This window comes from Sturnus vulgaris, chromosome 35, assembly GCF_052056855.1.
Source record: "Sturnus vulgaris isolate bStuVul1 chromosome 35, bStuVul1.hap1, whole genome shotgun sequence".
NCBI classification, from domain to species: domain Eukaryota; kingdom Metazoa; phylum Chordata; class Aves; order Passeriformes; family Sturnidae; genus Sturnus; species Sturnus vulgaris.
This window is the reverse complement of record NC_142277.1, coordinates 229,154-257,116: the sequence shown is the minus strand read 5'-3', so window position 1 is coordinate 257,116 and position 27,963 is coordinate 229,154. Positions and strand designations below refer to the sequence as shown.

The 27,963-nt window shown below is 63.5% G+C and overlaps 2 protein-coding genes across 3 annotated transcripts; both read left to right on the top strand.

The window, feature by feature from the left end:
- The first annotated feature begins 1,039 nt into the window (after positions 1-1,039).
- Positions 1,040-11,264, top strand: LOC148220544 (serine/threonine-protein phosphatase 5). 2 transcript variants are annotated; one of them, XM_088155196.1, is made up of 13 exons: positions 1,041-1,191; positions 3,055-3,296; positions 4,514-4,661; positions 5,337-5,458; positions 6,176-6,241; positions 6,376-6,474; positions 6,590-6,695; positions 7,176-7,318; positions 7,900-7,987; positions 8,093-8,133; positions 9,472-9,650; positions 10,219-10,300; positions 11,130-11,264. In XM_088155196.1, exons 1-13 carry the CDS (start codon positions 1,074-1,076, stop codon positions 11,190-11,192), a joined length of 1,497 nt encoding a protein of 498 aa, XP_088011322.1. In that variant the 5' UTR covers positions 1,041-1,073; the 3' UTR covers positions 11,193-11,264. The 2 variants fall into 2 exon arrangements, with proteins under 2 accessions (XP_088011323.1, XP_088011322.1); XM_088155197.1 differs by lacking the exons at positions 9,472-9,650; positions 10,219-10,300; positions 11,130-11,264 and adding an exon at positions 8,518-8,851 and having other exon boundaries at positions 1,040-1,191.
- Positions 11,265-15,602: 4,338 nt separating this feature from the next.
- Positions 15,603-26,429, top strand: LOC148220543 (CAP-Gly domain-containing linker protein 3-like). The gene is given in 14 exon segments (XM_088155151.1): positions 15,603-15,735; positions 16,650-16,789; positions 17,348-17,441; positions 17,963-18,124; positions 19,232-19,350; positions 20,349-20,590; positions 21,434-21,564; positions 22,252-22,376; positions 22,885-23,011; positions 24,016-24,099; positions 24,102-24,143; positions 24,803-24,862; positions 25,211-25,283; positions 26,286-26,429. Coding segments are annotated over 14 exon segments (1,587 nt in total). The 3' UTR covers positions 26,341-26,429.
- Positions 26,430-27,963: the final 1,534 nt, after the last annotated feature.

Here is a 27,963-nt window from a genome sequence, read left to right as displayed (position 1 = left end):
TCCCACCCCCCCCCCCCCCCCAAATTTGGTGCTGGGGACCCCTCCCCCCACTCGGTGCTGGGCTGGAAAACGCCCCTTTGGGGGGGCGGGGCTTTGTGTCCCCTCCCCCCCCTCCCCAAATCCGGGACCACCCCTCCCCAAATCCCCCAAAATCTCCCCCGAGACCCCCCCCCCTCCCAAAAGCCCCCCAGGACCCCCCAAGGCTCCCCCAAATTCCTCTCAGGACCCCCGAGAGACCCTCAGGACCCCCCTGAGACCCTTGAGAACCCCAAGACCCCCCAAAAATTCCCCCCAAAACCCACGAGAGCCCCTCAGGAATCCCCCGAGACCCCAAAATCCCCCCAGGACCCCCCGAGACCTCCCCCCCAAATACCCTCAGGAGCCACCCGAGACCCCCAGAGTCCCTCCAGGACCCCCAAGACCCCCCCCAAAATCTCTCCAGGACCCCCAACCCCCCCCCAAATTTCCCCCAGGACTCCCAGGAGCCCCTCAGGAACCCCCTGAGACCCCCCAAGGCCTCCCCAAAAATCCCCCCAAAACCTCGCAAATTCCCCCCAAATCCCCCGAGACCCCACCCCAAATTCCTCCCCCCCCCCCCTCCCGGAGCCGCTGGACCCACACGCACACCCCCCCCCCCTCCCCTCCCCCCACCCCTCTGCTTTGGGGGGGTCCCTGTACGACCCCCCCCCCCCTTTGCCGTCCCCTCCCCACATAAACCCGCTCTGAAGCCACCGCGGCCTCCGCCTCTCATTGGGGACATTTGGGGACATTTTGGGGACACTGGGCACGATGGGGACACCTGGGGGCAGGAGGGGACACCTGGGGACACAAGGAAAGGCCCTGGAGACACCTGGAGACACCTGGGGACACCTGGAGACACCTGGGGACACCTGGGGACACCTGGGGACACCTGGGGACTCTTGGGGACACTTGGGGACACTTGGGGACACGACGACCCCCGTCGCTCCTCTTCCCCCCGTTTACGACACCGCTCCCCCCTCCCACCGCGGTTTTACGACAGCTGCGCTTGGCGGCCGCGCCCGGCGGCGGCGGCGGCGCTTTGCGGCCCGGCCATGGCGGAGGGAGAGCGGGCGGGGAACGGCGGCGGTGCCGGCCCCGGGCGGCCCCCGAGCCCCGCCGACCTCGAACGGGCCGAGGCGCTCAAGGCCCGCGCGAACGAGTTCTTCAAAGGTAACGGCGGGCAACGGGGGCTACCGGAGAGGGAGCCACGGCGGGCAACGGCGGGGAACGGGGGCTGCCAGATAGGGAGCTATGGAGGGTGATGGGGGCTGCCAGATAGGGAGCCGCTGAGGGCAGTGCGGGGTAACGGAGCTGCCAGATAGGGATCCATTAGGGTTAATGGGAGCTGCCAAATCGTGAGTACCGGAGGTTAACGGGGGATAACGGAGCTGCCAGATTGTGATCCATTAGGGTTAATGGGAGCTGCCAAATCGTGAGTACCGGAGGTTAACGGGGGATAACGGAGCTGCCACATAGGGATCCATTGGGGGTAATGGAGGCTGCCAAATTGGGATCTATAGGGGACACTGGGGGCTGCCAGATGGGGATCTATAGGGGTCACTGGGGGCTGCCAAATAGTGAGCACCGGAGGGTAACGGGGGATAACGGAGCTGCCAGATAGGGATCCACTAGGGGTAACGGGGTCTGCCAAATAGGGATCTATAGGGAGCAACGAGTGCTGCCAGATTGAGGTCCATAGGGGCCAATGGGGGCTGCCAGATGGGGATCTATAGGGGCTGTTATATAGGGATCTATGGGGGACAGTGGGGGCTGCCAGATGGGGATGTATAGGGGGCAATGGGGGCTGTCAGATGGGGATCTATAGGGGCTGCCAGATGGGGATCTATGGGGGATCATGGGGGCTGTCAGATAGTGACCCCACAGAGCTGCCTGCTAAATATGGAGCCATTAGTCCTAAGCAGAGTCGGACCCTGCTGCCACATCCTGATCCACCTGTGATCCCCTGGCCCTTGGGGTCTGGTCCCTCCTGGCCCTTGGGGTCTGGTCACCCTCTGCCTTTAGGATCTGGCCACTCCTGGCCTTTGGGATCTGGCCAGTCCTGGCCTTTGGGGTCTGGTCACTCCCACCCTTTGGGGTCTGGTCACTCCTGGCCCTTGGGATCCAACCACCCCCCACCCTTTGGGATCTGGTCCCTCCTGGCCTTTGGGGTCTGGTCCCTCCTGGCCTTTGGGATCTGGTCATTCCCACCCTTTGGGATCTGGCTACTCCTTTCCTTTGGGATCTGGTCCCTTCTGGCCTTTGGGGTCTGGTCACTCCCACCATTTAGGATCTGACCACTCCTGGCCTTTGGGGTCTGGTCAGTCCCGGCCTTTGGAGTCTGGCCACTCCCACCCTTTGGGATCTGGTCCCTCCTGGCCTTTGGGATTTGGCTACTCCTTTCCTTTGGGGTCTGGTCCCTCCTGGCCTTTGGGGTCTGGTCATTCCCACCCTTTGGGATCTGGTCCCTTCTGGCCTTTGGGGTCTGGTCATTCCCACCCTTTGGGATCTGGCTACTCCTTTCCTTTGGGATCTGGTCCCTCCTGGCCTTTGGGATTTGGCTACTCCTTTCCTTTGGGGTCTGGTCCCTCCTGGCCTTTGGGGTCTGGTCATTCCCACCCTTTGGGATCTGGTCCCTTCTGGCCTTTGGGGTCTGGTCATTCCCACCCTTTGGGATCTGGCTACTCCTTTCCTTTGGGATCTGGTCCCTCCTGGCCTTTGGGATTTGGCTACTCCTTTCCTTTGGGGTCTGGTCCCTCCTGGCCTTTGGGGTCTGGTCATTCCCACCCTTTGGGATCTGGTCCCTTCTGGCCTTTGGGGTCTGGTCATTCCCACCCTTTGGGATCTGGCTACTCCTTTCCTTTGGGATCTGGTCCCTCCTGGCCTTTGGGATTTGGCTACTCCTTTCCTTTGGGGTCTGGTCACTCCCACCCTTTGGGGTCTGGTCCCTCCTGCCCTTTGACATCCAACCACCCCCTACCCTTCCCACCCCTCCCCTCACCCCCTAACCCCTCCCCTCACCCTCCCCACGCCCAGGCAAGGACTACGAGAACGCCGTCAAGTTCTACAGCAGCGCCATCGAGCTGAACCCCGGCAACGCCATCTACTATGGCAACCGCAGCCTGGCCTACCTGCGCACCGAGTGCTACGGCTACGCCCTGGCCGACGCCACCCGCGCCGTGCAGCTCGACGCCAAGTACGTCAAGGGCTATTACCGCCGGGCGGCCAGCAACATGGCCCTGGGCAAGTTCAAGGCGGCCCTGCGTGACTACGAGATGGTGAGAGGGGGTTTGGGGAGGGGGTTTGGGGGGGATGAGTGTGTCCGCTCTGAGGTCAGGAGAGGGTTGGGGACATCCCTGGGGTCAGTGTGTCCAGCCTGGGGTCAGTGTGTCCGCTCTGAGGTCAGGAGAGGGTTGAGGACACCCCTGGGGTCAGTGTGTGCATCCCTGGGATCACTGTGTCCATCCTGGGGTCAGTGTGTCCATCCTGGGGTCAGTGTGTCCATCCTGGGGTCAGTGTGTCCACTCTGGGGTCAGTGTGGTCACCCTGGGGTCAGTGTGTGCACTCTGAGGTCAGGAGAGAGTTGGGGACATCCCTGGGGTCATTGTATGCTCCCTGGGGTCAGTGTGGTCACTTGGGGGTCAGTGTGTCCACTCTGAGGTCAGGAGAGGGTTGGGGACATCCCTGGGGTCACTGTGTGCATCCCGGGGTCAGTGTGGTCACCCTGGGGTCAGGAAAGACTTGGGGACATCCCTGTGGTCAGTGTGTGCATCCCGGGGTCAGTGTGTCCACTCTGGGGTCAGGAGAGGGTTGGGGACATCCCTGGGGTCACTGTGTGCACCCTGGGGTCAGTGTGTCCATCCTGGGGTCAGTGTGTGCACCCTGGGGTCAGTGTGTGCATCCTGGGGTCAGTGTGTCCATCCTGGGGTCAGTGTGTCCACTCTGGGGTCAGTGTGTCCATCCTGGGGTCAGTGTGTCCATCCTGGGGTCAGTGTGTCCACTCTGGGGTCAGTGTGTCCATCTTGGGGTCAGAGAAGGCTTGGGGACATCTATGGGGTCCCCATGACCGCTGGGGATGTGTCCCCACACCCAGGGCCGTGTCCCCACGCTGTCCCCACGCTGTCCCCACACCCCAGGGCCGTGTCCCCACTCTGTCCCCACACCCCAGGGCCGTGTCCCCACACCCAGGGCCGTGTCCCCACACCCCAGGGCCGTGTCCCCAGCTGTCCCCACACCCCAGGGCCGTGTCCCCACACCCCAGGGCCGTGTCCCCAGCTGTCCCCACACCCCAGGGCTGTGTCCCCACGCTGTCCCCACACCCAGGGCCGTGTCCCCACACCCAGGGCCGTGTCCCCAGCTGTCCCCACACCCCAGGGCCGTGTCCCCACACCCAGGGCCGTGTCCCCACGCTGTCCCCACACCCCAGGGCCGTGTCCCCAGCTGTCCCCACACCCCAGGGCCGTGTCCCCACGCTGTCCCCGCGCTGTCCCCGCAGGTGGTGAAGGTCAGGCCCAATGACAAGGACGCCAAGCTCAAGTACCAGGAGTGTCACCGCATTGTCAAGCAGAAGGCCTTCGAGAGGGCCATCGCCAGTGACGAGCACAAACGCTCCGTGGTCGACTCGCTGGACATCGAGAGCATGAGTGAGACCCCCCAGCCCACCCGGGGGGGCCTTGGGGAGGGGGCTCGGGGGTCACTCGGGGCTCCCTGGGGTGGATCAAGGTCACTGGGTGGGGCTGGGGGTCGCTGGGAGGGGTCTGGGGGGTCACTGGGAGGGGTCTGGGGTCTCCAGGAGGGTCTCTGGGAGGTGCTGGGGGTCGCTGGGAGGGGTCTGGGGTCTCCAGGAGGGTCTCTGGGAGGGGCTGGGGGGTCCTTGGGAGGGGTCTGGGGTCTCCGGGAGGATTTTGGGGTCCCCCGAGGGTCTCTGGGATGGTTTTCGGGTCCCCCGAGAGTCTCTGGGAGGATTTTGGGTTCCCCTGAGGGTCTCTGGGATGGTTTCGGGTTCCCCCGAGGGTCTCTGGGATGGTTTTCGGGTCCCCCGAGGGTCTTTGGGAGGATTTTGGGGTCCCCCGAGGGTCTCCGGGATGGTTTTAGGGTTCCCCCGAGGGTCTCTGGGAGGATTTTGGGGTCCCCTGAGGGTCTCTGGGAGGATTTTGGGGGTCCCCCGAGGCTCTCCAGGTGCCCAGCTGAGCTTTTGTCCCCTCCCAAGCCCTCAGGGTCGCCACCCTGAGAGTCCCCAGCCCCGGTGGCACCCCGGGGTGGCCGTGTCCCCTCGGTCCCCTCGTTGTCACCCGGCTGTCACCTCTGTGTCCCCGCAGCCATCGAGGACGAGTACAGCGGCCCCAAGCTGGAGGACGGCAAGGTGACATTGACCTTCATGAAGGAGCTCATGCAGTGGTACAAGGACCAGAAGAAACTCCACAGGAAATGTGCCTACCAGGTACCTCCCAAAAAAAAACCCCAAAAATCCCCCCAAAAAAACCCAAAACCCCACAGAAAAACCCCCACCCCCCCAAAAAAAAATCCCCCAAAAAACCCCAAAAAATCCCAAAGAAAACCCCCCCCAAAAAAACCCAAAAAACTCCAAAACCCCCCAATAAAACCCCAAATATCCCCACCAAAGAAACCCCCAAACCCCCCCCCAAAAAACCCCCAAAAATTCCCGAAGAAAACCCCCAAAAACTCCAAAACCCCCCAAAGAAACCACCAAACCCCCCCCCAAAAAACCCTCAAAAATTCCCGAAGAAAACCCCCCAAAACTCCAAAACCCCCCAATAAACCCCCAAATATCCCCCCAAAGAAACCTCCAAAACCCCCCCCAAAAAAACCCCAAAAAATCCCCAAAAAAACCCCAAAAACGCCAAAACCCCCCAATAAAACCCCAAATATCCCCCCAAAGATACCCCCAAAAACCCCCCAAAAAAAACCCCAACCCCCCCCCAAAAAAATCCCAAAAAATCCCCAAAAACCCCAGCCCCCCCCAAAAAAAAACCCCAAAACCCCCCAAAAAATCCCCCCAAAAACCCCCCAAACCCCCCAGAAAAAAAAACCGAAAAAACCCAAAAAACCCCCAAAAAAATCCCAAAAAATCCCCAAAAAAACCCTCAAAAAGCCCCCGTGCTGTCCCCAAATGTCCCCTCACGTCCCCACCCCGCAGATCCTGGTGCAGGTGAAGGAGGTGCTGGCCAAGCTGCCCACCCTGGTGGAGACCACGTTGAAGGAGGTGTGTGTTTGTGGGGCTGGGGGTGTGATGTGAGGGTCTGGGGGCTCTCGGGGGTGGGGGTGGGGATGTCGCCATCCCCTCACGGTGACGTTGGTGCCACACCCCCCCCCCTCCCCGCGGTGTCCCCCGAGCAGACGGAGAAGGTGACGGTGTGCGGCGACACCCACGGCCAGTTCTACGACCTGCTCAACATCTTCGAGCTCAACGGGCTCCCCTCCGAGGCCAACCCTTACGTATCCACAGCCTGGGCGGGGAACCCCCTCCCCGGGGATGGGGTGGGGGGCGCTGAGGGGACACTGGGGACACTCTGGGAGTTGGGGGAGGGTCTTTGTCCTGAGCTGGTGACAGATTTTCAACGGGGACTTCGTGGACCGCGGCTCCTTCTCGGTCGAGGTCATCCTGACGCTCTTTGGCTTCAAGCTGCTCTACCCCGACCACTTCCACCTGCTCCGAGGTAACTCCAGAGCCTGGCCGGGCCTGGGGGGGGGTCGTGTCCCCCCACAGCTGTCCCCTCTCGTCCCCTCTTGTCACCGCGTTGTCCCCTGTGGATCACTATCTGGCAGCTCCCGTTGTTCGCTGTAGCTCACTTTCTGGCAGGTCGTGTAAAGGGGAGTTTGTGTCGCTGTCCCATCCCTGTCCCCTGGGGGTTGGTGACATCCAGGGGGTTTGGGGACGTCCCTGTCCCCTGGGGGTTGGTGGCAATCCTGAGAGTGTCCCCAGGGGTGGCATTTTCTCTAATGGCTCACTATTTGGCACTGATGTCCCTGTATCCTGTTCAGTGTCCCCAGACCCCTGCCCGTGTCCCCAGGGGTGGCAGTTGTCCCCAGACCCCAGTCAGTGTCCCCAGACCCCTGTCCGTGTCCCCAGGGGTGGCAGTTGTCCCCAGGGGTGGCAGTTGTCCCCAGGGGTGGCAGTTGTCCCCGTGTCCCCTCAGGGAACCACGAGACGGACAACATGAACCAGATCTACGGCTTCGAGGGCGAGGTGAAGGCCAAGTACACGGCGCAGATGTTCGCCCTCTTCAGCGAGGTCTTCGAGTGGCTGCCCCTGGCCCAGTGCATCAACGGCAAAGTGCTGGTGAGGGGACACGAGGGGACATTGTCACTCGGGGTCACTATCTGGCAGCGCCCATTGGTGTGAATAGATCATTATTTGGTAGCCCTTATGGCTCACTATCTGGCAGCGCCCATTGGTGTGAATAGATCAGTATTTGGTAGCCCTTATAGCTCACTATCTGGCAGCGCCCATTGGTGTGAATAGATCAGTATTTGGTAGCCCTTATGGCTCACTATCTGGCAGCGCCCCTTGATTTTTATGGTTCACTATTTGGCATCCCCCTTGGGATCACTGTCTGGCAGCGCCCATTGATTTGTATGGGTCACTATATGGCACCCCCGATTTCTCACTATTTGGCAGCCCCGTTGATTGTATTGGATCTCTTTTGGGCAAGCCGAACAAAAATGGGGGAATTTGACCCCCCACCCCCACCCACCCACCCCATCCCTGTGCCCCTTGGGGTTTGGGGTGTCTCTGCTGTCCCTGCTGTCCCCTCCATGTCCCTGCTGTCCCCCCCTGTCCCTGCTGTCTCCTCCATGTCCCTGCTGTCCCCCCCTGTCCCTGCTGTCCCCTCCATGTCCCCACCACGTGTCCCCACCCAGATCATGCACGGGGGGCTCTTCAGCGAGGACGGGGTGACCCTCGATGACATCCGCAAGATCGAGCGGAACCGGCAGCCCCCGGACTCAGGTGGGACAGGGACCCCACCCCACCCCGAGATGTCCCCAAAAGTGTCCCCAAGGTGTCCCCACCGAAGGGACTCAGCTGTGACCCCCCCCCGCTGTGTCCCCCCAGGGCCGATGTGTGACCTGCTCTGGTCTGACCCCCAGCCCCAGGTGAGCTGTCACCCCACCTGGGGATGTCACCTGTCGTGTCCCCAAATCCTGGGGGTGTCCCCTGCCCTGTCCCCAAGGTCCTGGGGGTGTCCCCTGCCCTGTCCCCAGGTTCTGGTGACATTCTCCACCCTGTCCCCAAGGTCCTGGTGATATCACCCACTGCATCCCAGTGCCATCCTCTGCCATGTCCTGGTGGCCCAGTGCCACCAACTCTGCCACCATCTCCCCCATGCCAGCTGACCCTGCTGTCCCCTGGCTGTGTCCCCAATGTCCCCACAATGTCCGCAATGTCCCCACAATGTCCCCAATGTCCCCAATGTCCCCACAATGTCCCCAATGTCCCCACAATGTCCCCAGTGTCCCCAATGTCCCCAATGTCCCCAGAACGGCCGGTCAGTCAGCAAACGAGGGGTCAGTTGCCAGTTTGGCCCCGATGTCCCCACAATGTCCCCAATGCCCCTGATGCCCCCGATGCCCCTGATGTCCCCAGTGTCCCAAATGTCCCCGATGCCCCTGATGTCCCCGGTGTCCCCAATGTCCCCACAATGTCCCCAATGTCCCCAGAACGGCTGGTCAGTCAGCAAACGGGGGGTCAGTTGCCAGTTTGGCCCCGATGTCCCCACAATGTCCCCACAATGTCCCCGATGTCCCCAATGTCCCTGATGCCCCTGATGTCCCTGATGTCCCCACAATGTCCCCAATGTCCCCAGAACGGCCGGTCAGTCAGCAAACGGGGGGTCAGTTGCCAGTTTGGCCCCGATGTCCCCAATGTCCCCACAATGTCCCCGATGCCCCTGATGTCCCTGATGCCCCCTGTATCCCCAATGTCCCCAATGTCCCCACAATGTCCCCGATGTCCCCAATGTCCCCAGAACGGCCGGTCAGTCAGCAAACGGGGGGTCAGTTGCCAGTTTGGCCCCGATGTCCCCACAATGTCCCCACAATGTCCCCGATGTCCCCAATGTCCCTGATGCCCCTGATGTCCCCAATGTCCCCACAATGTCCCCAATGTCCCCAGAACGGCTGGTCAGTCAGCAAACGGGGGGTCAGTTGCCAGTTTGGCCCCGATGTCCCCACAATGTCCCCACAATGTCCCCGATGTCCCCAATGTCCCTGATGCCCCTGATGTCCCTGATGTCCCCACAATGTCCCCAATGTCCCCAGAACGGCCGGTCAGTCAGCAAACGGGGGGTCAGTTGCCAGTTTGGCCCCGATGTCACCAATGTCCCCAATGTCCCCAATGTCCCCAGAACGGCCGGTCAGTCAGCAAACGAGGGGTCAGTTGCCAGTTTGGCCCCGATGTCACCAATGTCCCCACAATGTCCCCAATGTCCCCAGAACGGCCGGTCAGTCAGCAAACGAGGGGTCAGTTGCCAGTTTGGCCCCGATGTCACCAAGCGCTTCCTGGAGCGGAACCGCCTCGAGCTCATCATCCGCAGCCACGAGGTCAAGCCCGAGGGCTACGAGGTGGCCCACGATGGCCGCTGTGTCACCGTCTTCTCTGCCCCCAACTACTGGTGAGGGACACTGGGGGACACTGGGGGACACGGGGGAGGGGGTGGGGCGAGTGCCCGGGGTGTGGCTTCGGGTTTGTCCCCGGGTGTCACCTCGGTCCCGGTGTCCACTTGGTGCGGTGTCGCCTTGGTTGTGTCACCAGTGTCCCCCGAGCCACGTTGTCACCTTGGTTTGGTCCCCTTGGTCCTGTCACCAGTGTCCCCAAGCCTTGGTGTCACCTTGGTTCTGTCACCAGGTGTCCCCTTAGCCACGTTGTCACCTTGGTTTGGTCCCCAGTGTCCCCAAATGTCCCCAAATGTCCCCAAATGTCCCATCCCCGGTGATCCCCAGCCTTGGTGGCCCACAGGGGCCGTGCTCTGGTGTCCCCAAGTGTCCCCAAGTGTCCCCAAATGTCCCATCCCCGGTGATCCCCAGTCTCAGGGGCTCACAGGAGCCATGCTGTGATGTCCCCAGGTGTCCCCAAATGTCCCCAAATGTCCCATCCCTGGTGGTCCCCAGCCTTGGTGGCCCACAGGGGCCGTGCTCTGGTGTCCCCAAGTGTCCCCAAATGTCCCCAAATGTCCCCTGCAGTGACCAGATGGGCAACAAGGGCTCCTACATCCACCTGCGGGGCAGCGACCTCCGCCCCGACTTCCACCAGTTCACAGCAGTGGTGAGTCTGGGGGGCACTGGGACCCCCAAAATCCAACCCAGCGACCCCCAAAATCCACCTGGGACCCCAAAAATCCAACCCAGCGACCCCCAAATCCACCTGGGACCCCCAAAATCTGCCTGGGACCCCCGAAATCCAACCCAGGGACCCCCAAAATCCACCTGGAATCCCCAAAATCCGCCTGGGACCCCCCAAATCCACCCTGGGATCCCTAAATTCCAACCCAGGGACCCCCAAAATCCACTTGGGACCCCCAAAATCCAACCCAGGGACCCCCAAAATCCTGGAAGATCCAAAACCCTGGCGGGGGTGGGGCGGGTCTCAAATTTATGGGAGGGGGTCCCCAGGGATTATTTGGGGGCGACTTTTAGGGGGACAAAAAAATGGGGAGTTTTTGGTTTAAAATGTGGGAATTTGATTTGGGAATTTGGGTCGAAAATGTGGGAATTTGGGTCCGAAATGTGGGAATTTGGGAGGAAACGGGTTAAAAATGGGGAAGTTTGGGTATAAAACGTGAAAAATCGGATCAAAAATGAGGGAATTTGGCTCAAAATCGGAGGAAATTTGGGTTGGAGCTGGGAAAATGTGGAGAGAAAAAAAATTGGGGTGGAAAATGTAAAAATCTGGGTTCAAAATATAAAAATTCGGGCGGAAAATGTAAAAATTTGGGTTGAAAACGTGGAAATTGGGGTCAAAAATCAGAGGGAATTTGGGATGGAAAGAAGTGGGGTTAAAATTGGGGCCTTTGAGGCTCCAGGCTGGGAATTTGGGGTGGGACGCCCCCCAAATCATCACCCCCCCTGAACCCCGAATTTTCCGTCCCCCCCAGCCTCACCCCAACGTCAAGCCCATGATGTACGCCAACACCCTCCTGCAGCTGGGCATGATGTGACCCCCCCGCGGGGGTCCCCACGACCCCCTCCCCAAAAAAAAAAACAAAAACAAAAAAAAAAAAAAAACCAAACCGACCCCGACCCCCAACCCCTCAGCACCCCCCAGGGGGGTTTTAATATATTGGAAGATTGTATTTATTCCCCTCCCCCCCCACCCCAGTGCTGCTCCCCCAGTGCTCCCAGTTTGGGGCAGGAGGGGGTGGGGGAGGGGGGAGGGAGGGGGGTGTTGGGGGAGGGGTCCCATCCCCCCACTCCCCCCCCCAAAAAAAACGAGCAATAGGTGCGAGGAGGAGGAGGAGGGGGAGGGGGGAGGGGGGAGGAAGGAGGGGAGGGAGGGGGAGGGGTCCCGGTGCCGCCCCTCCCCCCCCTCCTTCTCCCCCACCCCACCCCCACCCCACCCCCCCCGCCCGCCCGCCGTGCGGTTTTACCATCTCTGTAATTAATTAATCACGTTCAATAAAGTTAATTAAAAGTCAGCGAATTAAGAATTCGGCTCCCGGCCGGCAGGGGGCGCTGTGGTTGCCATGGAGACCCCCCCCCCCCCCCAAATTTCCCAGCGCGTTGTTGCCATGGCGACGGGGATGGAGGGCGAGGGACCCCAAATTCACCCCCGGAACCCCCAAATTTTCCTGAGGGACACCAAATTCCCCCCGGGACCCCCAAACTCACCCTCGGAATCCCCAAAATTTCCCTGGGGACCCCCCCCCTCAATTCCGAGAGCCTCAAATCCCACCCTGGAGCCCCCCCGAAACCTCCAGAAGTTTCCTGAACTGTTGGGGGGCTCTGGGGTTTATGGGGGGGGGGTCTCAGAGGGGTTTTTGGGGGGCCTGGACCAGTCTCAGCCCCTCCCAGTTTGGCACTGGGACCAGTTCCGGCGGCGGAGCGACGATCCGGCCGCTTGTGCCAATCAGCGCCGCTCAGCCAATAGGAGAGCGGAGCGCCTCCGTCAGTCACGCGTCTCAGCCAATAGGAGAGCGGAGCGTCTCCGTCAGTCACGCGTCTCAGCCAATAGGAACGCGGAGCGCCTCCGCTGGTCTCGCCCCCGCCAGCGAGCGTCGGACGGGTCGGAAACCTCTCGGAATGACCCAAAATGGCATCGGAACGACCCAAAATCACCTCGAAATGGACCAAAATCGCATCGGAATGGACCAAAATCACCTCGGAATGGACCAAAATCGCATCGGAGGGGCCCAAAATCGCATCGGAACGACCCAAAATCACTTCGGAATGGACCAAAATCACCTCGAAATGGACCAAAATCGCTTTGGAATGACCCAAAATTACATCGGAATGACCCAAAATCGCTTTGGAATGGACCAAAATCACATCGGAGGGGCCCAAAATCACATCGGAATGACCCAAAATCGCGTCGGAATGGACTAAAATCACATCAGAACGGCACGAAACTCCTCGGATGGACCCGAAATCTCGGAAGGGCCCGAAACCCCCTTGGATGGACCCCAAATCCCTTCAGAAGGGTCCAAAATCCTCTCAGTAGGATCCAAAATCCTCTCAGTAGGATCCAAAATCCCCTCAGAAGGATCCAAAATCCTCTCAGAAGGATCCAAAATCCTCTCAGAAGGATCCAAAATCCTCTCAGAAGGGCTCGAAGCCCCCTTGGAAGAGCTTGGAGCCCCTTGGAGAGATCCAAAGCCGCCTCAGAAGGGGCCGAATGTCCCTTGGAAGGACCCAAAATCCCTTAGGATGGACCCAAAATCCCTTAGGATGGACCCAAAACTCCTGAGGATGGACCCAAAACTCCTGAGGATGGACCCAAAACTCCTGAGGATGGACCCAAAAAGCCTCGGATGTGTCCAAGACCCCTTTGAAAGGATCCGAAATCTCCTTGGAGGGGTCCAAAATCCACTTGAAGAGATCTGAAATCCCCCGGAAAGGATCCAAAGCCCCTTGAAAGGATCCGAAATCCCCTCGGAAGGGTCCAAACACCCAATGTCCCCAATGTCCCCCATTGTCCCCATTGTCCCCCATTGTCCCCATTGTCCCCTATTGTCCCCCATTGTCCCCATCGTCCTCAGTGTCCCCCAATGTCCCCCAGTGTCCCCCATTGCCCACGTTGTCCCAGATGCCCCATAGCCCCCATACCCCCTATATCCCATATATTCCCCTATATCCCCCATCCCCTATAGCCCCTATAGCGCCCCACATCCCCTACATCCCCCATACCACCCCCACATCCCCCATAACCTCTATACCCCCCATACCCCTCACACCCCATATACCCCCTATATTCTCCTATGTCCTCTATATCCCCCATACCCCCCATATTCCTACACCCCCTATATCCCCTATATTCACCTATATCGCCCATATTCCCATGCCCCCCACACCCCCCATATCCCCCATATCCTGTATATTCCCCTAATCCCCTATATCCCCTATATCCCCTATATTCCTCTATACCCCCCACATCCCCCATATCCCCCACACCCCCTATATCCCCCATATTCCCCACACCCCCGATATTCCCCTAATCCTCTATATCCCCTATATCCCCCTATATCCCCCATACCCCCCACACCCCCTATAACCCCCATATCCCCCACACCCCCTATATTCCCCTATATCCCCCATACCCCCCATATTCCCACACCCCCTATATTCCCCTAATCCTCTATATCCCCTATATCCCCCTATATCCCCTATATCCCCCATACCACCCACACCCCCTATATTTCCCTATATCCCCCATACCCCCCATATTCCCACACCCCCTATATCCCCTCTATCCCACACACCCCCTATATCCCCTATATCCCCTATATTCCCCCACATCCCCCAGACGCCCCCAGCCCCTCCCCCCGCCCCGGCCCCGCCCCCGCCGCCCCCCGCCCAGGCCCCGCCCCCTGGCGGCCGCGCACGCGCACTGCGCCGGGCCCATCCCGCGGCCGCGGACCCGCAGGTACCGGGGGGGGGGGGGGGGCAGAATTTGGAATTTGGGGAGGGGGTCGATGCCGAGACCACCCCGGGGGGTGCGGGGTGGGGGGGGGGGGGTCGGTCCCGGTGTCCCCCGGTCCCTCAGCCCCGGCCCCGCCCCGGCCCCGCCATCCCCGGCCGCGCTCCCTGCGCATCCCTCGGGCCCGGCCCCGGAGGGGTGGGGGGCGAATGCCGGGGACCCCCTCCCCATTCTCGGGGTCACAGCCACATTTCTGGGGACCCCTCCCCATCCCGGGGACCCCCAGCCAGGCCCCCTTCATCCCAATGTTCCTCATCTCCATCCCGGTCCCTCCCAGTATCCCGATCCTCCCCTGCATCCCGGAGCCCCCTCCCCATCCCTGTCCCCTTCGCATCCCGGGGACCCCTCCCCATCAAGGGGACCCCCAAACAGCCCCCCCCCATCCCAGTGCTCCTCATCTCCTATATCCCAGTCCCTCCCAGTATCCCGGTCCCTCCCAATATCCCGGAGCCCCCTCCCCATCCCTGTCCCCTTCGCATCCCGGGGACCCCTCCCCAATCTCGGGGTCACATCCACATTTCTGGGGACCCCTCCCCATCCCGGGGACCCCCAGCCAGGCCCCCTCTTCATCCCGGTGCTCCTCATCTCCTGTATCCCAGTCCCTCCCAGTATCCCGGTCCCTCCCAGTATCCCGATTTCCCCCGGTATCCCGGGGCCCCCTGCCCATTCCCGGTGTCACATCTCGGTGCCCCCTCCTCATCCCAGTGTCCCCCTCCCCATCCCAATCCCCCTCCCCATTCCCGGTTCCCCATCCCAATTTCCGCCTCTCCCCATCCCAGCGTCGCCCCCTCCCAATTCCCGGTTTCCCCCTCCCCATTCCCGATCCCGGTGTCCTATTCCCAATCCCGTTTCCCCCTCCCCATTCCCGGTGTCCCCTCCCTATCCCGGTGTCGCCCCCTCCCCATTCCCGGTCCCCCATTCCCGTACCCCCGGCAGGCCGTGGGGCGGGGGGGGGTCCAGCTCCTCCTCTGGGGTGTCCCTGGTGGCACTGGGGTGGCACTGGGATGGCACCGGGGTGACACTGGTGGCACTGGGGTGTCCCTGGTGGCACTTGGGTGGCACTGGGGTGACACTGGGGTGGCACTGGGGTGTCCCTGGTGGCACTGGGGTGGCAGTGGGGTGGCACTGGGGTGGCACTGGGGTGGCACTGGGGTGGCACTGGGATGTCCCTGGTGGCACTGGGATGGCACTGGGGTGACACTGGGGTGGCACTGGGATGGCACTGGGGTGTCCCTGGTGGCACTGGGGTGTCCCTGGTGGCACTGGGGTGACACTGGTGGCACTGGGGTGTCCCTGGTGGCACTGGGGTGGCACTGGGGTGACACTGGTGGCACTGGGGTGGCACTGGGATGTCCCCGGTGGCACTGGGATGGCACTGGGGTGACACTGGGGTGTCCCTGAGCTGTCCTGTCCCCTCCCCCCCCCAGGCCTCGCCATGACGAAGGAGCGCGGGGGGGACCCCCCGGCGGGGGGGACGCCGCCCCCCGACCCCCCCAGCCCGGTGGTGGAGCGGCGCAAGAAGCCGATGGTTCATCCTGCAGCCCCCGCCCCCCTGCCCAAGGACTACGGTGAGACCCCTCCCCAAAAGGGGACCCCTCCCTCCAGGACCAGGAACCCCCCCAGGGACAGGGAACCCCCCCAGGGACAGGGAACCCCCAAAATTGGGACAAGGAACTTCCAAAAAAGGGCCCCTCCCCCCAGGTGACAAAGACCCCCCTCAGGGCACAAAGGACCTAATGGGGACCCCCCCAAAAATGCCCGGGCTGGGTCTGGGACCCCCCAAAATTACCCGGGATGGATCTGGGGTCCCCCAGAAATGCCCGGGATGGGTCCGGGACCCCCCGAAAATGCCCGGGATGCATCTGGAGCCCCCCGAAAATGCCCGGGCTGGGTCTGGGACCCCCCAAAAATGCCCGGGATGAGTCTGGGACCCCCCGAAAATGCCCGGGATGCATCTGGAGCCCCCCGAAAATGCCCGGGCTGGGTCTGGGACCCCCCAAAAATGCCCGGGATGGATCTGGAGTCCCCCAGAAATGCCCGGGATGGGTCCGGGACCCCCCAAAAATGCCCGGGATGGGTCTGGGACCCCCCAAAATTACCCGGGCTGGGTCTGGAGTCCCCCAGAAATGCCCGGGATGGGTCCGGGACCCCCCAAAAATGCCCGGGATGAGTCTGGGACCCCCTGAAAATGCCCGGGATGGGTCTGGGACCCCCCCAAAATGCCCGGGATGGGTCTGGGACCCCCCAAAATTACCCGGGATGGGTCCGGGACCCCCTGAAAATGCCCGGGATGGGTCTGGGACCCCCCAAATTACCCGGGCTGGGTCTGGAGTCCCCCAGAAATGCCCGGGATGGGTCCGGGACCCCCCGAAAATGCCCGGGCTGGGTCTGGGGGTGTTCTGTGCTGTGTGACTCAGGGCTGAGCATTGTGGGGGTGTCCCCCCCGTGTCCCCCCCGTGTCCCCCCCGTGTCCCCCCCCCAGCCTTCACCTTCTTCGACCCCAATGACGCTGCGTGCCGGGAGATCCTGCTGGACCCCCGCACCACCGTGCCGCAGCTCTTCGCCATCCTGCGCCAGTGGGTGCCGCAGGTGCAGCACAGCGTGGACGTCATCGGCAACGAGGTGGGCGCGGGGGTCCCGGGGAGGGGTCCTGGGGGGGTCCTAAGGGGGTTTGGGGGGTCCTAAAAGGGTTTGGGGGGGAGCTGTGGGGAGTTTGGGGTGTCATGAGGGGGTTTGGGGGGTCCTGGGAGGGGGTTGAGGGGTCCTAAAGGGGTTTGGGGGGTGCTGGGGGGGGGGTCCTGAGAGGGGTTTGGGGGGGACTTAAGGGGTTTGGGGGGTCCTAAGGGGGTTTGAGGGGGTCCTGAGGGGATTTTGGGGGATCCTGGGTGTCCCTGGGGTGTCCCTGGTGACACTGTGGTGACACTGGGGTGACACTGGGGTGACACTGGTGTCCCTGAGGTGCCACTGGGATGTCTCTGGGGTGACACTGGTGCCACTGGGATGTCCCTGGGGTGACACTGGTGTCCCTGGGGTGACACTGGTGACACTGGGATGTCCCTGGGGTGACACTGGTGTCCCTGGGGTATCCCTGGGGTGTCCCTGTGGTGACACTGGTGACACTGGTGTCCCTGGGGTGTCCCTGGGGTGTCCCTGGGGTGTCCCTGGGGTGTCCCTGGGCAGATCCTGCGCCGCGGGTGCCACGTGGATGACCGGGACGGACTGACGGACATGACCCTGCTGCACTACGCCTGCAAGGCCGGGGCCCACGGCGTGGGTGGGTGACAGGGACAGGGCCACCCACGCTGTCCCCACGCTGTCCCCAGTGTCTCCAGTGTCCCCAGTGTCCCCAGTGTGTCCTCAGTGTGTCCCCAGTTCAACTGTTGCTGTGTCCCCAGTGTCCCCAGTGTCCCCTGTCCCTGTGTCCGTCCATGTCCCCAGTGTCCCCAGTGTCCCCAATGTCCCCAATCCCCCCAATGATGTCCCCAATGATGTCCCCAATGATGTCCCCCTGTCCCCCAGGTGACCCTGCCGCCGCTGTCCGTCTGTCCCTGTGTCTGTCACTCTATCCATGTCCCCAGTGTCCCCGATGTCCCCAGTGATGTCCCCCTGTCCCCCAGGTGACCCTGCCGCCGCTGTCCGTCTGTCCCTGTGTTTGTCAGTCTGTCCATGTCCCCGATGTCCCCAGTGATGTCCCCCTGTCCCCCAGGTGACCCTGCCGCCGCTGTCCGTCTGTCCCTGTGTTTGTCAGTCTGTCCATGTCCCCGATGTCCCCAGTGATGTCCCCCTGTCCCCCAGGTGACCCTGCCGCCGCTGTCCGTCTGTCCACGCGGCTGCTGGCGCTGGGGGGGGACGCGGGGCTGCGCAGCCGCTGGACCCACATGAACGCGCTGCACTACGCCGCCTACTTCGACGTGCCCGAGCTCATCCGGACCCTGCTCCGCGCCGCCGCCCCCCGAGGTGAGGGGGGGACCCCCGAATCCCCACTGACCCCCCCGAATCCCCACTGACCCCCCCAAATCCCCACTGACCCCCCCGGATCGGGACTGGCACCCCAAATCCTCACTGACCCCCGCCCCAAATCAGGATTGACCCCCCCAAATCGGGACTGGCACCCCGAATCCTCACTGACCCCCCCTGGATCGGGACTGGCACCCCAAATCCCCACTGACCCCCGCCCCAAATCAGGATTGACCCCCCCAAATCGGGACTGGCACCCCGAATCCTCACTGACCCCCCCTGGATCGGGACTGGCACCCCAAATCCCCACTGACCCCTCCGAATCCCCACTGACCCCCCCGAATCCCCACTGACCCCCCCCAAATCGGGAATGAGCCCCCCAATCCCCACTGACCCCCCCAAATCGGGACTGACCCCCCCGGATCGGGACTGGCACCCCGAATCCCCACTGACCCCCCCGAATCCCCACTGACCCCCCCGGATCGGGACTGGCACCCCCAATCCCCACTGACCCCCCCAAATCGGGACTGACCCCCCCAAATCGCGACTGGCACCCCAAAACCCCCCCGGGCAGGGCGGGATGTCCCCAAATCCCCCCCCCCCGATGTCCCCAAACTCCTCCCGACCCCTCTCCGGGTCTGTCATTTTGGGGACCCCCCCCCCCGTGCCTCAGTGTCCCCCCGGTTTTTGGGGTCCCCCGTGGTTTTGGGGTCTCTCCCAGTTCCTCACTTTCCCTCGTGGTTTTTGGGGGTCTCCCGTGGTTTTGGGGTGCCCCGTGCCTCAGTTTCCCCTCGGGGTTTTCGGAATCCTCGAGGGTTTTTGGGATCCCCCGGGGTTATTTTGGAAACTCTCGTGCACCTACGACCCCTCCCATATTTTTGGGGTGCCCCCTGGTTTTTGGGGGTCTCCCCTTGCCCCGTGCCTCAGTTTCCCCCGCTGATTTTTGATATTTTTGATATTTTTGATATTCTTTCCTCAATTTCCCCAGGATTTTTTTTAAACCCCCCGGGATTTTTTGACATCCCCCATGCGCCTCCTCCCCCTCCTCATATTTTTGGGGTACCCCGTGCCTCAGTTTCCCCCCCCCACCCCCCGAATTTCCCGCAGTTCTGCACTCGACCTGCAGCGATTTCAGCCACGGCACCGCTCTGCACATCGCGGCCTCCAACCTGTGCCTGGGGGCGGTTCGGTGCCTGCTGGAGCACGGGGCCGACCCCGCCCTCAGGGTACCGGGGCTCTGGGGGGATTTTGGGGGGTCTGGGGAGGTTTTGGGGGGGTTTTGGGGGGTTTGGGTTTTGGGGCGGTGCCTGCTGGAGCACGGGGCTGACCCCGCCCTCAGGGTACCGGGGCTCTGGGGGGATTTTGGGGGGATTTGGGGAGGTTTTGGGGGGGTTTGGTGGGGATTTGGGGTTTGGGTTTTGGGGCGGTGCCTGCTGGAGCACGGGGCCGACCCCGCCCTCAGGGTACGGGGGGTTTGGGGGGATTTTGGGGGGTCTGAGGGGGTCTGGGGGGGGTTTGGGGAGGTTTTGGGGGGGTTTGAGGGGGATTTGGGGTTTGGGGGGGGGGGGGTCCTGAAGGGTTTTGCTGCCGTCACAACCTTTGGGGACCCAGAATATCCTGTCCTCACCCTGAGACACACGTGGCCACCCAAAACCACCCGTGGCCACCCAGAGCCACCCATGGCCACCCAAAATCACTCGTGGCCACCCAAAACCAGTCAAGGCCACCCAGAATCACCCCTGGCCACCCAGAACCACTCGTACCCACCCAAAACAACCCGTGGCCACCCAAAACCACCCATGGCCACTCAAAACAACCCCTGGCCACCCAGAGCCACTCGTGGCCACCCAAAACCACTCGTGGCCACCCAAAACCACTCGTGGCCACCCAGACCCACCCATGGCCACCCAGAACCACTCGTGGCCACCCAGACCCACCCGTACCCACCCAAAACCACTCGTGGCCACCCAGACCCACCCGTGGCCACCCAGAACCACCCGTGGCCACCCAGAACCACTCGTGGCCACCCAAAACCACCCACGGCCACCCAAAACCACCCGTGGCCACCCAGAGCCACCCATGGCCACCCAAAACAACCCACGGCCACCCAGAGCCACTCGTGGCCACCCAAAACCACTCGTACCCACCCAAAACCACTCGTGGCCACCCAGACCCACCGTGGCCACCCCAGACGTGTCCCCCATTATCCCCCCCCCCACTATAGAACAGCAAGGGCCAGGTGGCGGCCGAGGTGGTCCCGGACCCCACGGACATGGCCCTGGACCGCGCGGAGGCGGCCGAGGCGGCGCGGGAGCTGCGGCGCCTCCTGCTGGACGCGGTGCCCCTGAGCTGCAGCCTGCCCCGCGTCACCCTGCCCAACTACGACAACGTGCCCGGAACCCTCATGCTGCTCTGCCTCGGGCTGCAGCTGGGCGACAGGGTGCGCCTGGACAGCGGGAAGGTGGGGCCTCGGTGTCACCTGTGTTACCTGTGTCACACCTGTGTCACCTGTGTGTCACCTGTGCCATCCTAAACCTGCCCTATGTCACCCCAAACCCATCCACGGTATCCCCAAACCCATCCTGTATCACCCCAAACGCATCCAGAGCAATCCCAAACCCACCCTGTGTCACCTGTGTCACACCTGTGTCACACCTGTGTCACACCTGTGTCACCCGTGCCATCCTAAACCTGCCCTATGTCACCCCAAACCCATCCACGGTATCCCCAAACCCATCCTGTGTCACTCTGTGTCACCCGTGTGTCACACCTGTGTCACACCTGTGTCACACCTGTGTCACACCTGTGTCACCTGTGTGTCGCCTGTGCCATCCTAAACCCTCCCTGTGTCACCCCAAACCCATCCACGGCATCCCCAAACCCATCCTGTGTCACCCCAAACCCATCCAGAGCAATCCCAAACCCACCCTGTGTCACACCTGTGTCACACCTGTGTCACACCTGTGTCACCTGTGTCACCCCAAACCCACCCTGTGTCACCTGTGTCACCCTCTGTGTCACCTGTGTCACCCCAGAGCCACCCAGGGAATGTTTCGGGGTTCAGGGGGGTATTTTGAGGTCGGGTTTTTTGGGGTTCAGGTGTCACCCAGGTGTGTCCCCCCCTGTGCCCAGGTGGGCACGCTCAGGTTCTGTGGCCTTTGCTGGGATCCAGGTGGATTTGGGGATTTGGGGTTTTTGGGGTTTGGGTTTTTTTGAAGGATTGGGGTTTTTTTGGAGGATTGTGGGTTATTTCGGGGGGATGTTTGGGGGTTCAGGTGTCACCCAGGTGTGTCTCCTGTGCCCAGGTGGCACGCTCAGGTTCTGTGGCACCACGGCCTTTGCCAGCGGGCAATGGGCGGGGGTCGAGCTGGACGAGCCCGAGGGGAAGAACGACGGCAGCGTGGGGGGGGTGCGGTACTTCATCTGCCCCCCCAAACAGGGTACGGGACCCCCGGGACCCCCCGGGACCCCCCGGGACCCCTTGGGACCCCCCGGGACCCCCTGGGACCCCCTGGGGTGGGGATGGGACCCCCCGGGACCCCCGGGTGGGGATGGCACCCCCCGGGACCCCCCGGGACCCCCTGGGACCCCCTGGGACCCCCCGGGTGGGGATGGCACCCCCCGGGACCCCCCGGGACCCCCTGGGACCCCCTGGGACCCCCTGGGTGGGGATGGGACCCCCGGGACCCCCTGGGGTGGGGATGGGACCCTCGGGACCCCCAGGACCCCCTGGGTGGGGATGGGACCCCCGGCGACCCCCTGGGTGGGGATGGGACCCCCCGGGACCCTCGGGACCCCTGGGTGGGGATGGGACCCCCCGGGACCCCCCGGGACCCCCCGGGTGGGGATGGGACCCCCCGGGACCCCCTGGGGTGGGGATGGGACCCCCTGGGACCCTCGGAACCCCCGGAACCCCTGGGTGGGGATGGGGCCCCCCCGGGACCCCCGGGACCCCTGGGACCCCTGGGGTGGGGATGGGACCCCCCGGGACCCCCTGGGACCCCCTGGGGTGGGGATGGGACCCTCGGGACCCTTGGGGGTGGGACCCTCGGGACCCCCGGGTTATACTGGTCCTTACTGGTCCGTACTGGTCCGTACTGGTCCGTACTGGTCCGTACTGGCCGCAGGCATCTTCGCCTCGGTGTCCAAGATCTCCAAGGCCGAGGAGCAGCCCCCGCCGGCGCCATCGCCCCCCCCGAGCCCCCCGGGACCCCGGCCCGAGCCCCCCACAAATCCCGCAAGGACAAGAGAGGTACAGACCCCCCCCCCCCCAAAAAAAATTCTGGGGACCCCCAAAATTCAGGAGTCCCCCTGAAACTCCTCCCAAAAATTCTGGGGATCCCCCTGAACCTCCCTCGAAATCCGGGGGACCACACCCCGAAATCCAAGGGACCCCCCCCGACCCCTCCCCAAATTCTGGGGAGCCCCAAAATCCCCCAAGGGATGGGTGTGGCCGGGATGGGTGTGGTCACTCTGTGGTCACCCTGTGGTCACTCTGTGGTCACTCTGTGTCCGGGATGGGTGTGGCTGGGTGTGGTCACCCTGTGGTCACTCTGCGGTCACTCTGCGGTCACCCTGTGGTCACCCTGTGGTCACTCTGTGGTCACTCAGCCTCCCGGAAGCGCCCCGGGGCGTGGCTGGGTGTGGCTGGGATGGGTGTGTCAGGGTGTGGCCGGGATGGGTGTGGCTGGGTGTGGTCACTCTGTGGTCACTCTGTGGTCACTCTGCGGTCACTCTGTGGTCACTCTGTGGTCACTCAGCCTCCCGAAGCGCCCCGGGCGTGGCTGGACCGCGAGGGCCGGCGCGTGGCCCCGGGGGACGCGGTTCTGGTGGCCGGGCAGCGCCAGGGCCGGGCCCGGTTCTATGGACGAACCGACTTCGCCCCCGGTGAGACACGGACCCCTCCCCACAATTTGGGACCCCCCCCCAATTGGACCCCTCTGGGATCCCCCCCACAATGGGATGGGACCCTCCCTTCCCCAACATGGGACCCCCCCTGAGACCCCCCCCATGGGAACCCCCCCAATGCCTGGACCCCCCCCCCCCCCCGAGACACCCCCAGGACCCCCCGAGACCCCCATGGGTTTGGGATCCCCCACCGAGACCCCCCAGGACCCCCCCGAGACCCCCATGGGTTGGGACACCCTCTGAGACCCCCAATGGACCCCTCTGGGACCCCCTCGGGATGGGACCCCCACCCCGGGATGGGGACCCTCCCCCCCCCCCGAGACCCCCAATGGGACCCTCCCGGGACCCCCCTGAGACCCCCCCCCCATTTCCTCCCCTCCATTATCGCCCCTCAATGTCCCCCTCTCACCCCCCCCGGTGTCCCCCCCATGTCCCCATGATGTCCCCTCCTGTGTCTCCGTGTCCCCCTGATGTCCCCCCCATGTCCCCCCGGTGTCCCCGGTGTCCCCATGTCCTCGATGTCCCCGCTGTCCCCTCGATGTCCCCGCTGTCCCCGCTGTCCCCTCGATGTCCCCTCGATGTCCCCGCTGTCCCCTCTGTCCCCGATGTCCCCGCTGTCCCCTCGATGTCCCCATGTCCCCGCTGTCCCCGCTGTCCCCGCTGTCCCTCGATGTCCCCTTGATGTCCCCTTGATGTCCCCTCGATGTCCCCGATGTCCCCATGTCCCATGTCCCCGCTGTCCCCGCTGTCCCCTCGATGTCCCCGCTGTCCCCGATGTCCCCGCTGTCCCCTCGATGTCCCCGCTGTCCCCTCGATGTCCCCGCTGTCCCCGATGTCCCCGCTGTCCCCTCGATGTCCCGCTGTCCCCTCGATGTCCCCGCTGTCCCGATGTCCCGCTGTCCCCTCGATGTCCCCGCTGTCCCCGATGTCCCCGCTGTCCCCTCGATGTCCCCGCTGTCCCCTCGATGTCGCCGCTGTCCCAGGGTACTGGTTCGGGGTGGAGCTGGACTCCGCGGGGGGCAAACACGACGGCTCCGTTTTTGGGGTGCGATACTTCACCTGCCCCCCAAACACGGCGTGTTCGCACCCCCCTCCCGCGTCCAGAGGTACGGGGGGACACGGGGGGGGACACGGGGGGGACACGGGGGGACACGGGGACATGGGGGGGACACGGGGGGGACACGGGGGGGGACACGGGGGGGACACGGGGGGGACACGGGGGACACGAGGGGACACGGGAGGGACACGGGGGGACACGGGGGGGGGGGACACGGGGGGGGGACACGGGGACATGGGGGGGACACGGGGGGGACATGGAGATATGGGGGGGAACACACTGGGGGGGACATGGGGACATGGCGGGGACACGGGGACATGGGGGAGACAGTGGGGGGACACGGGGGGGAGACACAGGGGGGACACTGGGGGGGACATGGGGGGACACGGAGAAGGACACGGGGACAAGGGGGGGACATGGGGAGACACAGGGGGGACACTGGAGGGGACATGGGGGACACAGGGACATGGGGACACGGGGGGACATGGGGGGACATGGGGATGTGGGGGGGCACAGTGAGGGGACATGGTGGGACAATGAGGGGACATGGGGGGCACTGGGATGGAGTGACAGTGGGGTTACAGGAGGGGACACGGAGGTGACACGGGGGACACGGGAAGGTCACGAGGGGTCACAGGGAGGTCATGAGGGGACACTGTGGTGACACCCTGTCCCCCTGTCCCCCTGTCCCCCTGTCCCCCCCACTCAGGGTCGGGGGTCCAAGGACGAGCCCGGGGATGGCGGCTCCGAAAAGAAGGCACAGCCGGTCACAGGTGAGGGGCGGGGCAGGGCCGTGATTGACAGGTGGGTGGGGCAATGATTGACAGGTGGGTGGGGCAATGAGTGACAGGTGAGTGTGACAATAACGGGTGTGGCAGTGATTGACAGGTGAGTGTGACAATGACAGGTGGGTGGGGCTGTGATTGACAGGTGGGCGTGGCAGGGCAGTGATTGACAGGTGGGCGGGGCAGAGCAGTGATTGACACTCTGTCCCTCTGTCCCCTCTGTCCGTGTCCCCTCCCCGTGTCCCTGTGTCCCCTCTCCGTGTCCCCCCTGTCCCCTCCCCGTGTCCCCGTGTCCCCCCTGTCCCCTCCCCGTGTCCCCTCCCCGTGTCCCCGCAGTGTCACAGCCCAAGCGCAATTTCCCGGCCGTGCGGACCCCCAAGGACATCACATCGGAGAGCTCCTTCTCCAGGTGGGGACACGGGGACAGAGGGGACACAGGGGGACAGGGGGGACAGAGGGGGACAGGGGGGACACAGGGGGACAGGGGGGACACAGGGACAGGGGGACACCGCCACACCTCAGGCTGGCCTTGTCCCAACACTGTCCCTGTCCCCGGGGGGGGGGGGGGGGGGGGCTTGTCCCTGTCCCCAATCTGTCCCCGGGGGGGTGTCCCCGTGTCCCTGTCCCTGTCCCCCACACTGTCCCTGTCCCCATGGGGGGGTCCCTGTCCCCACACTGTCGCTGTCCCCAGGGGGGTTGTCCCTGTCCCCATGGGGGGTCCCTGTCCCCGTGTCGCTGTCGCTGTCCCCAGGGGGGTGTCCCTGTCCCTGTCCCCTGTCGCTGTCCCCACACTGTCGCTGTCCCCAGGGGGGGGTTGTCCCTGTCCCCATGCTGTCCCTGTCCCCATGGGGGGTCCCCTGTCCCAGGGGGGTGTCCCTGTCCCCTGTCGCTGTCCCCACACTGTCGCTGTCCCCATGGGGGGGTCCCTGTCTCCTGTCGCTGTCCCCACACTGTCGCTGTCCCAGGGGGGGGTTGTCCCTGTCCCCAGGGGGGGTCCCTGTCCCTGTCCCCTGTCGCTGTCCCCACACTGTCGCTGTCCCCAGGGGGGGTTGTCCCTGTCCCCAGGGGGGTGTCCCTGTCCCTGTCCCCTGTCCCTGTCCCCGTGTCCCTGTCCCCATGGGGGGTCCCCTGTCCCCATGGGGGGATCCCTGTCCCCGTGTCGCTGTCCCTGTCCCCACACTGTCGCTGCCCCACACTGTCGCTGTCCCCATGGGGGGTTGTCCCTGTCCCCATGCTGTCCCTGTCCCCAGGGGGGGTGTCCCTGTCCCCATAGGGGGTCCCCTGTCCCCAGGGGGGGTTGTCCCTGTCCCCATGCTGTCCCTGTCCCCATGGGGGGTCCCCTGTCCCCATGGGGGGTCCCTGTCCCTGTCCCCACACTGTCGCTGTCCCCACACTGTCCCCGTGTCCCCAGGTTACTCTTCTGCTGCTGGTTCCCGTGGATGCTCCGGGCCGAGATGCAGTCCTAACCCCCCTCCCCTCCCCCACCCCGCCGCCCCTCCCCCACCCAGTGCCTTGGTGCCCCTCCCCCACCCGGGGGAGACGTGATGTGACCCCACCCCCACCCCCCCCCCACCCCCGTCACCCCCCCTGTCCCCTCCTGTCCCCTCCCCCTTGTCCCGGGCTGTTCATTCTGGAACCTTCTGCACTGATGGGGGGGGGGGGGGGGGCTTTGGGCGTGGCCCCTCCCCGATTTTGGGGCCAAATCTGCCGGAAACAGCGATGGGGGAGGGGTCGGACCCCCCCCCCCCCCCAAAAAAAAAAAATCCCAAATTTGGGCTGAACCTGCCGGAAACTGCGATGGGGATAAACGACCGCAGCCCCCTCCCCCCCCGCGCCCCCTACCCAAATTTTGGGGTGTTCACTCTGGAACCTATTAACTAATTAATTAATTAAGGGGGCTGAGGCCACGCCCCTTTCCCGGAATATTTTGGGACCAAATCCCAAATTTTTTTCCCCCCCTCTGGAATTTTCCCCCACCGGTAAATTTTTTGGGACTCGATGCCACGCCCCCTTCCCGGAATATTTTTTTGGGGGATCCCAAATCCCGATTTTTGGGGCTGTTCACTCCGGAATTTATTGATTATTCGGGGGGGGGGGGGGAGATCGATGCCACGCCCACCCCCAAAAATATTTTTGGGGGGACCCCCCTCCCAAATTTTTTTTTTTTTTTTTTTTTTTTTTTGGCTCCCTCTTGTGCCGATGAATTCGTTGAATTTTGGGAATCGATGCCACGCCCCCTTCCCCAAATATTTTGGGGATCCCAAATCTCGGTTTCTCCTCTCCCGACCCCTCCCCAGAAATGAAATGGGGGAGGGGGTCCCTCCTGGCCGCCCCTCCCCCCACCCCCCCCCCGCAGTAGCAATAACGTCCCCTCCCCCCACCCCCCCCCGCGCTCGTGTCAGTGGCTTTAATGTCCCCAAATGTCCCCAAATGTCCCCTCCCCGCTGCCGCATGGGACCCCCCGGAGCCGCTTCTGCCACCAATAAAATCCTTTGTACCGCCCGCGACCCCCAAAATTGGGGAGGGGACCCCAAAACTGGGGGTGGGGTGGGGGAGGGAAATCCCAAAACTGGGGAGGAGACCCCAGAAATGGGGAGAGGATCCCAAAATTGAGGAGGGATCCCAAAACTGGGGAGGGGACCCCAGAAATTGGGTGGGGACCCAAATTTGAGGAGGGGGATCCCAAAATTGGGAAGGGACCTCAAAACTGGGGAGAGGATCCCAAAAATAGGAGGTGAACCCCTGAACTGGGAAAGGAACCCCAAAAATGGGGGGGACGGACATGGAGGGACCCCAAAAATGGGGGAGGACATGGTGGGGGGGGGGAGGGGACCCCAAATCTGGCGGGAACGTGGAGGGGGGACCCCAAATTTGGGGTGGGGGGGGTTGCGAGGGTCCCTGTGAGGGACACGGGGACCCCTCGAGTGGGGGAGGGGAGGGCAGGAGGGAGGGGAGCCCCAAAAATTCCCCAGCGCCGCCATCTTTGTCCCGGCGCGCGCTGATGACGTCATTTGAGACACCGCCCGGATCTGCATAACCACGCCCCCACAAGGGCCCAGCTGTCAATCACCCCCTTGGCCACGCCACTA

Coding starts and splice junctions, on each gene's coding strand:
- LOC148220544 (XM_088155196.1), top strand. CDS start 1,074: ATGGCGGAGGGAGAGCGGGCGGGGAACGGCGGCGGTGCCGGCCCCGGG. Junction 4,662..5,336: donor GCTGGACATCGAGAGCATGA/GTGAGACCCCCC, acceptor GTGTCCCCGCAG/CCATCGAGGACGAGTACAGC. Junction 6,475..6,589: donor CCTCCGAGGCCAACCCTTAC/GTATCCACAGCC, acceptor AGCTGGTGACAG/ATTTTCAACGGGGACTTCGT.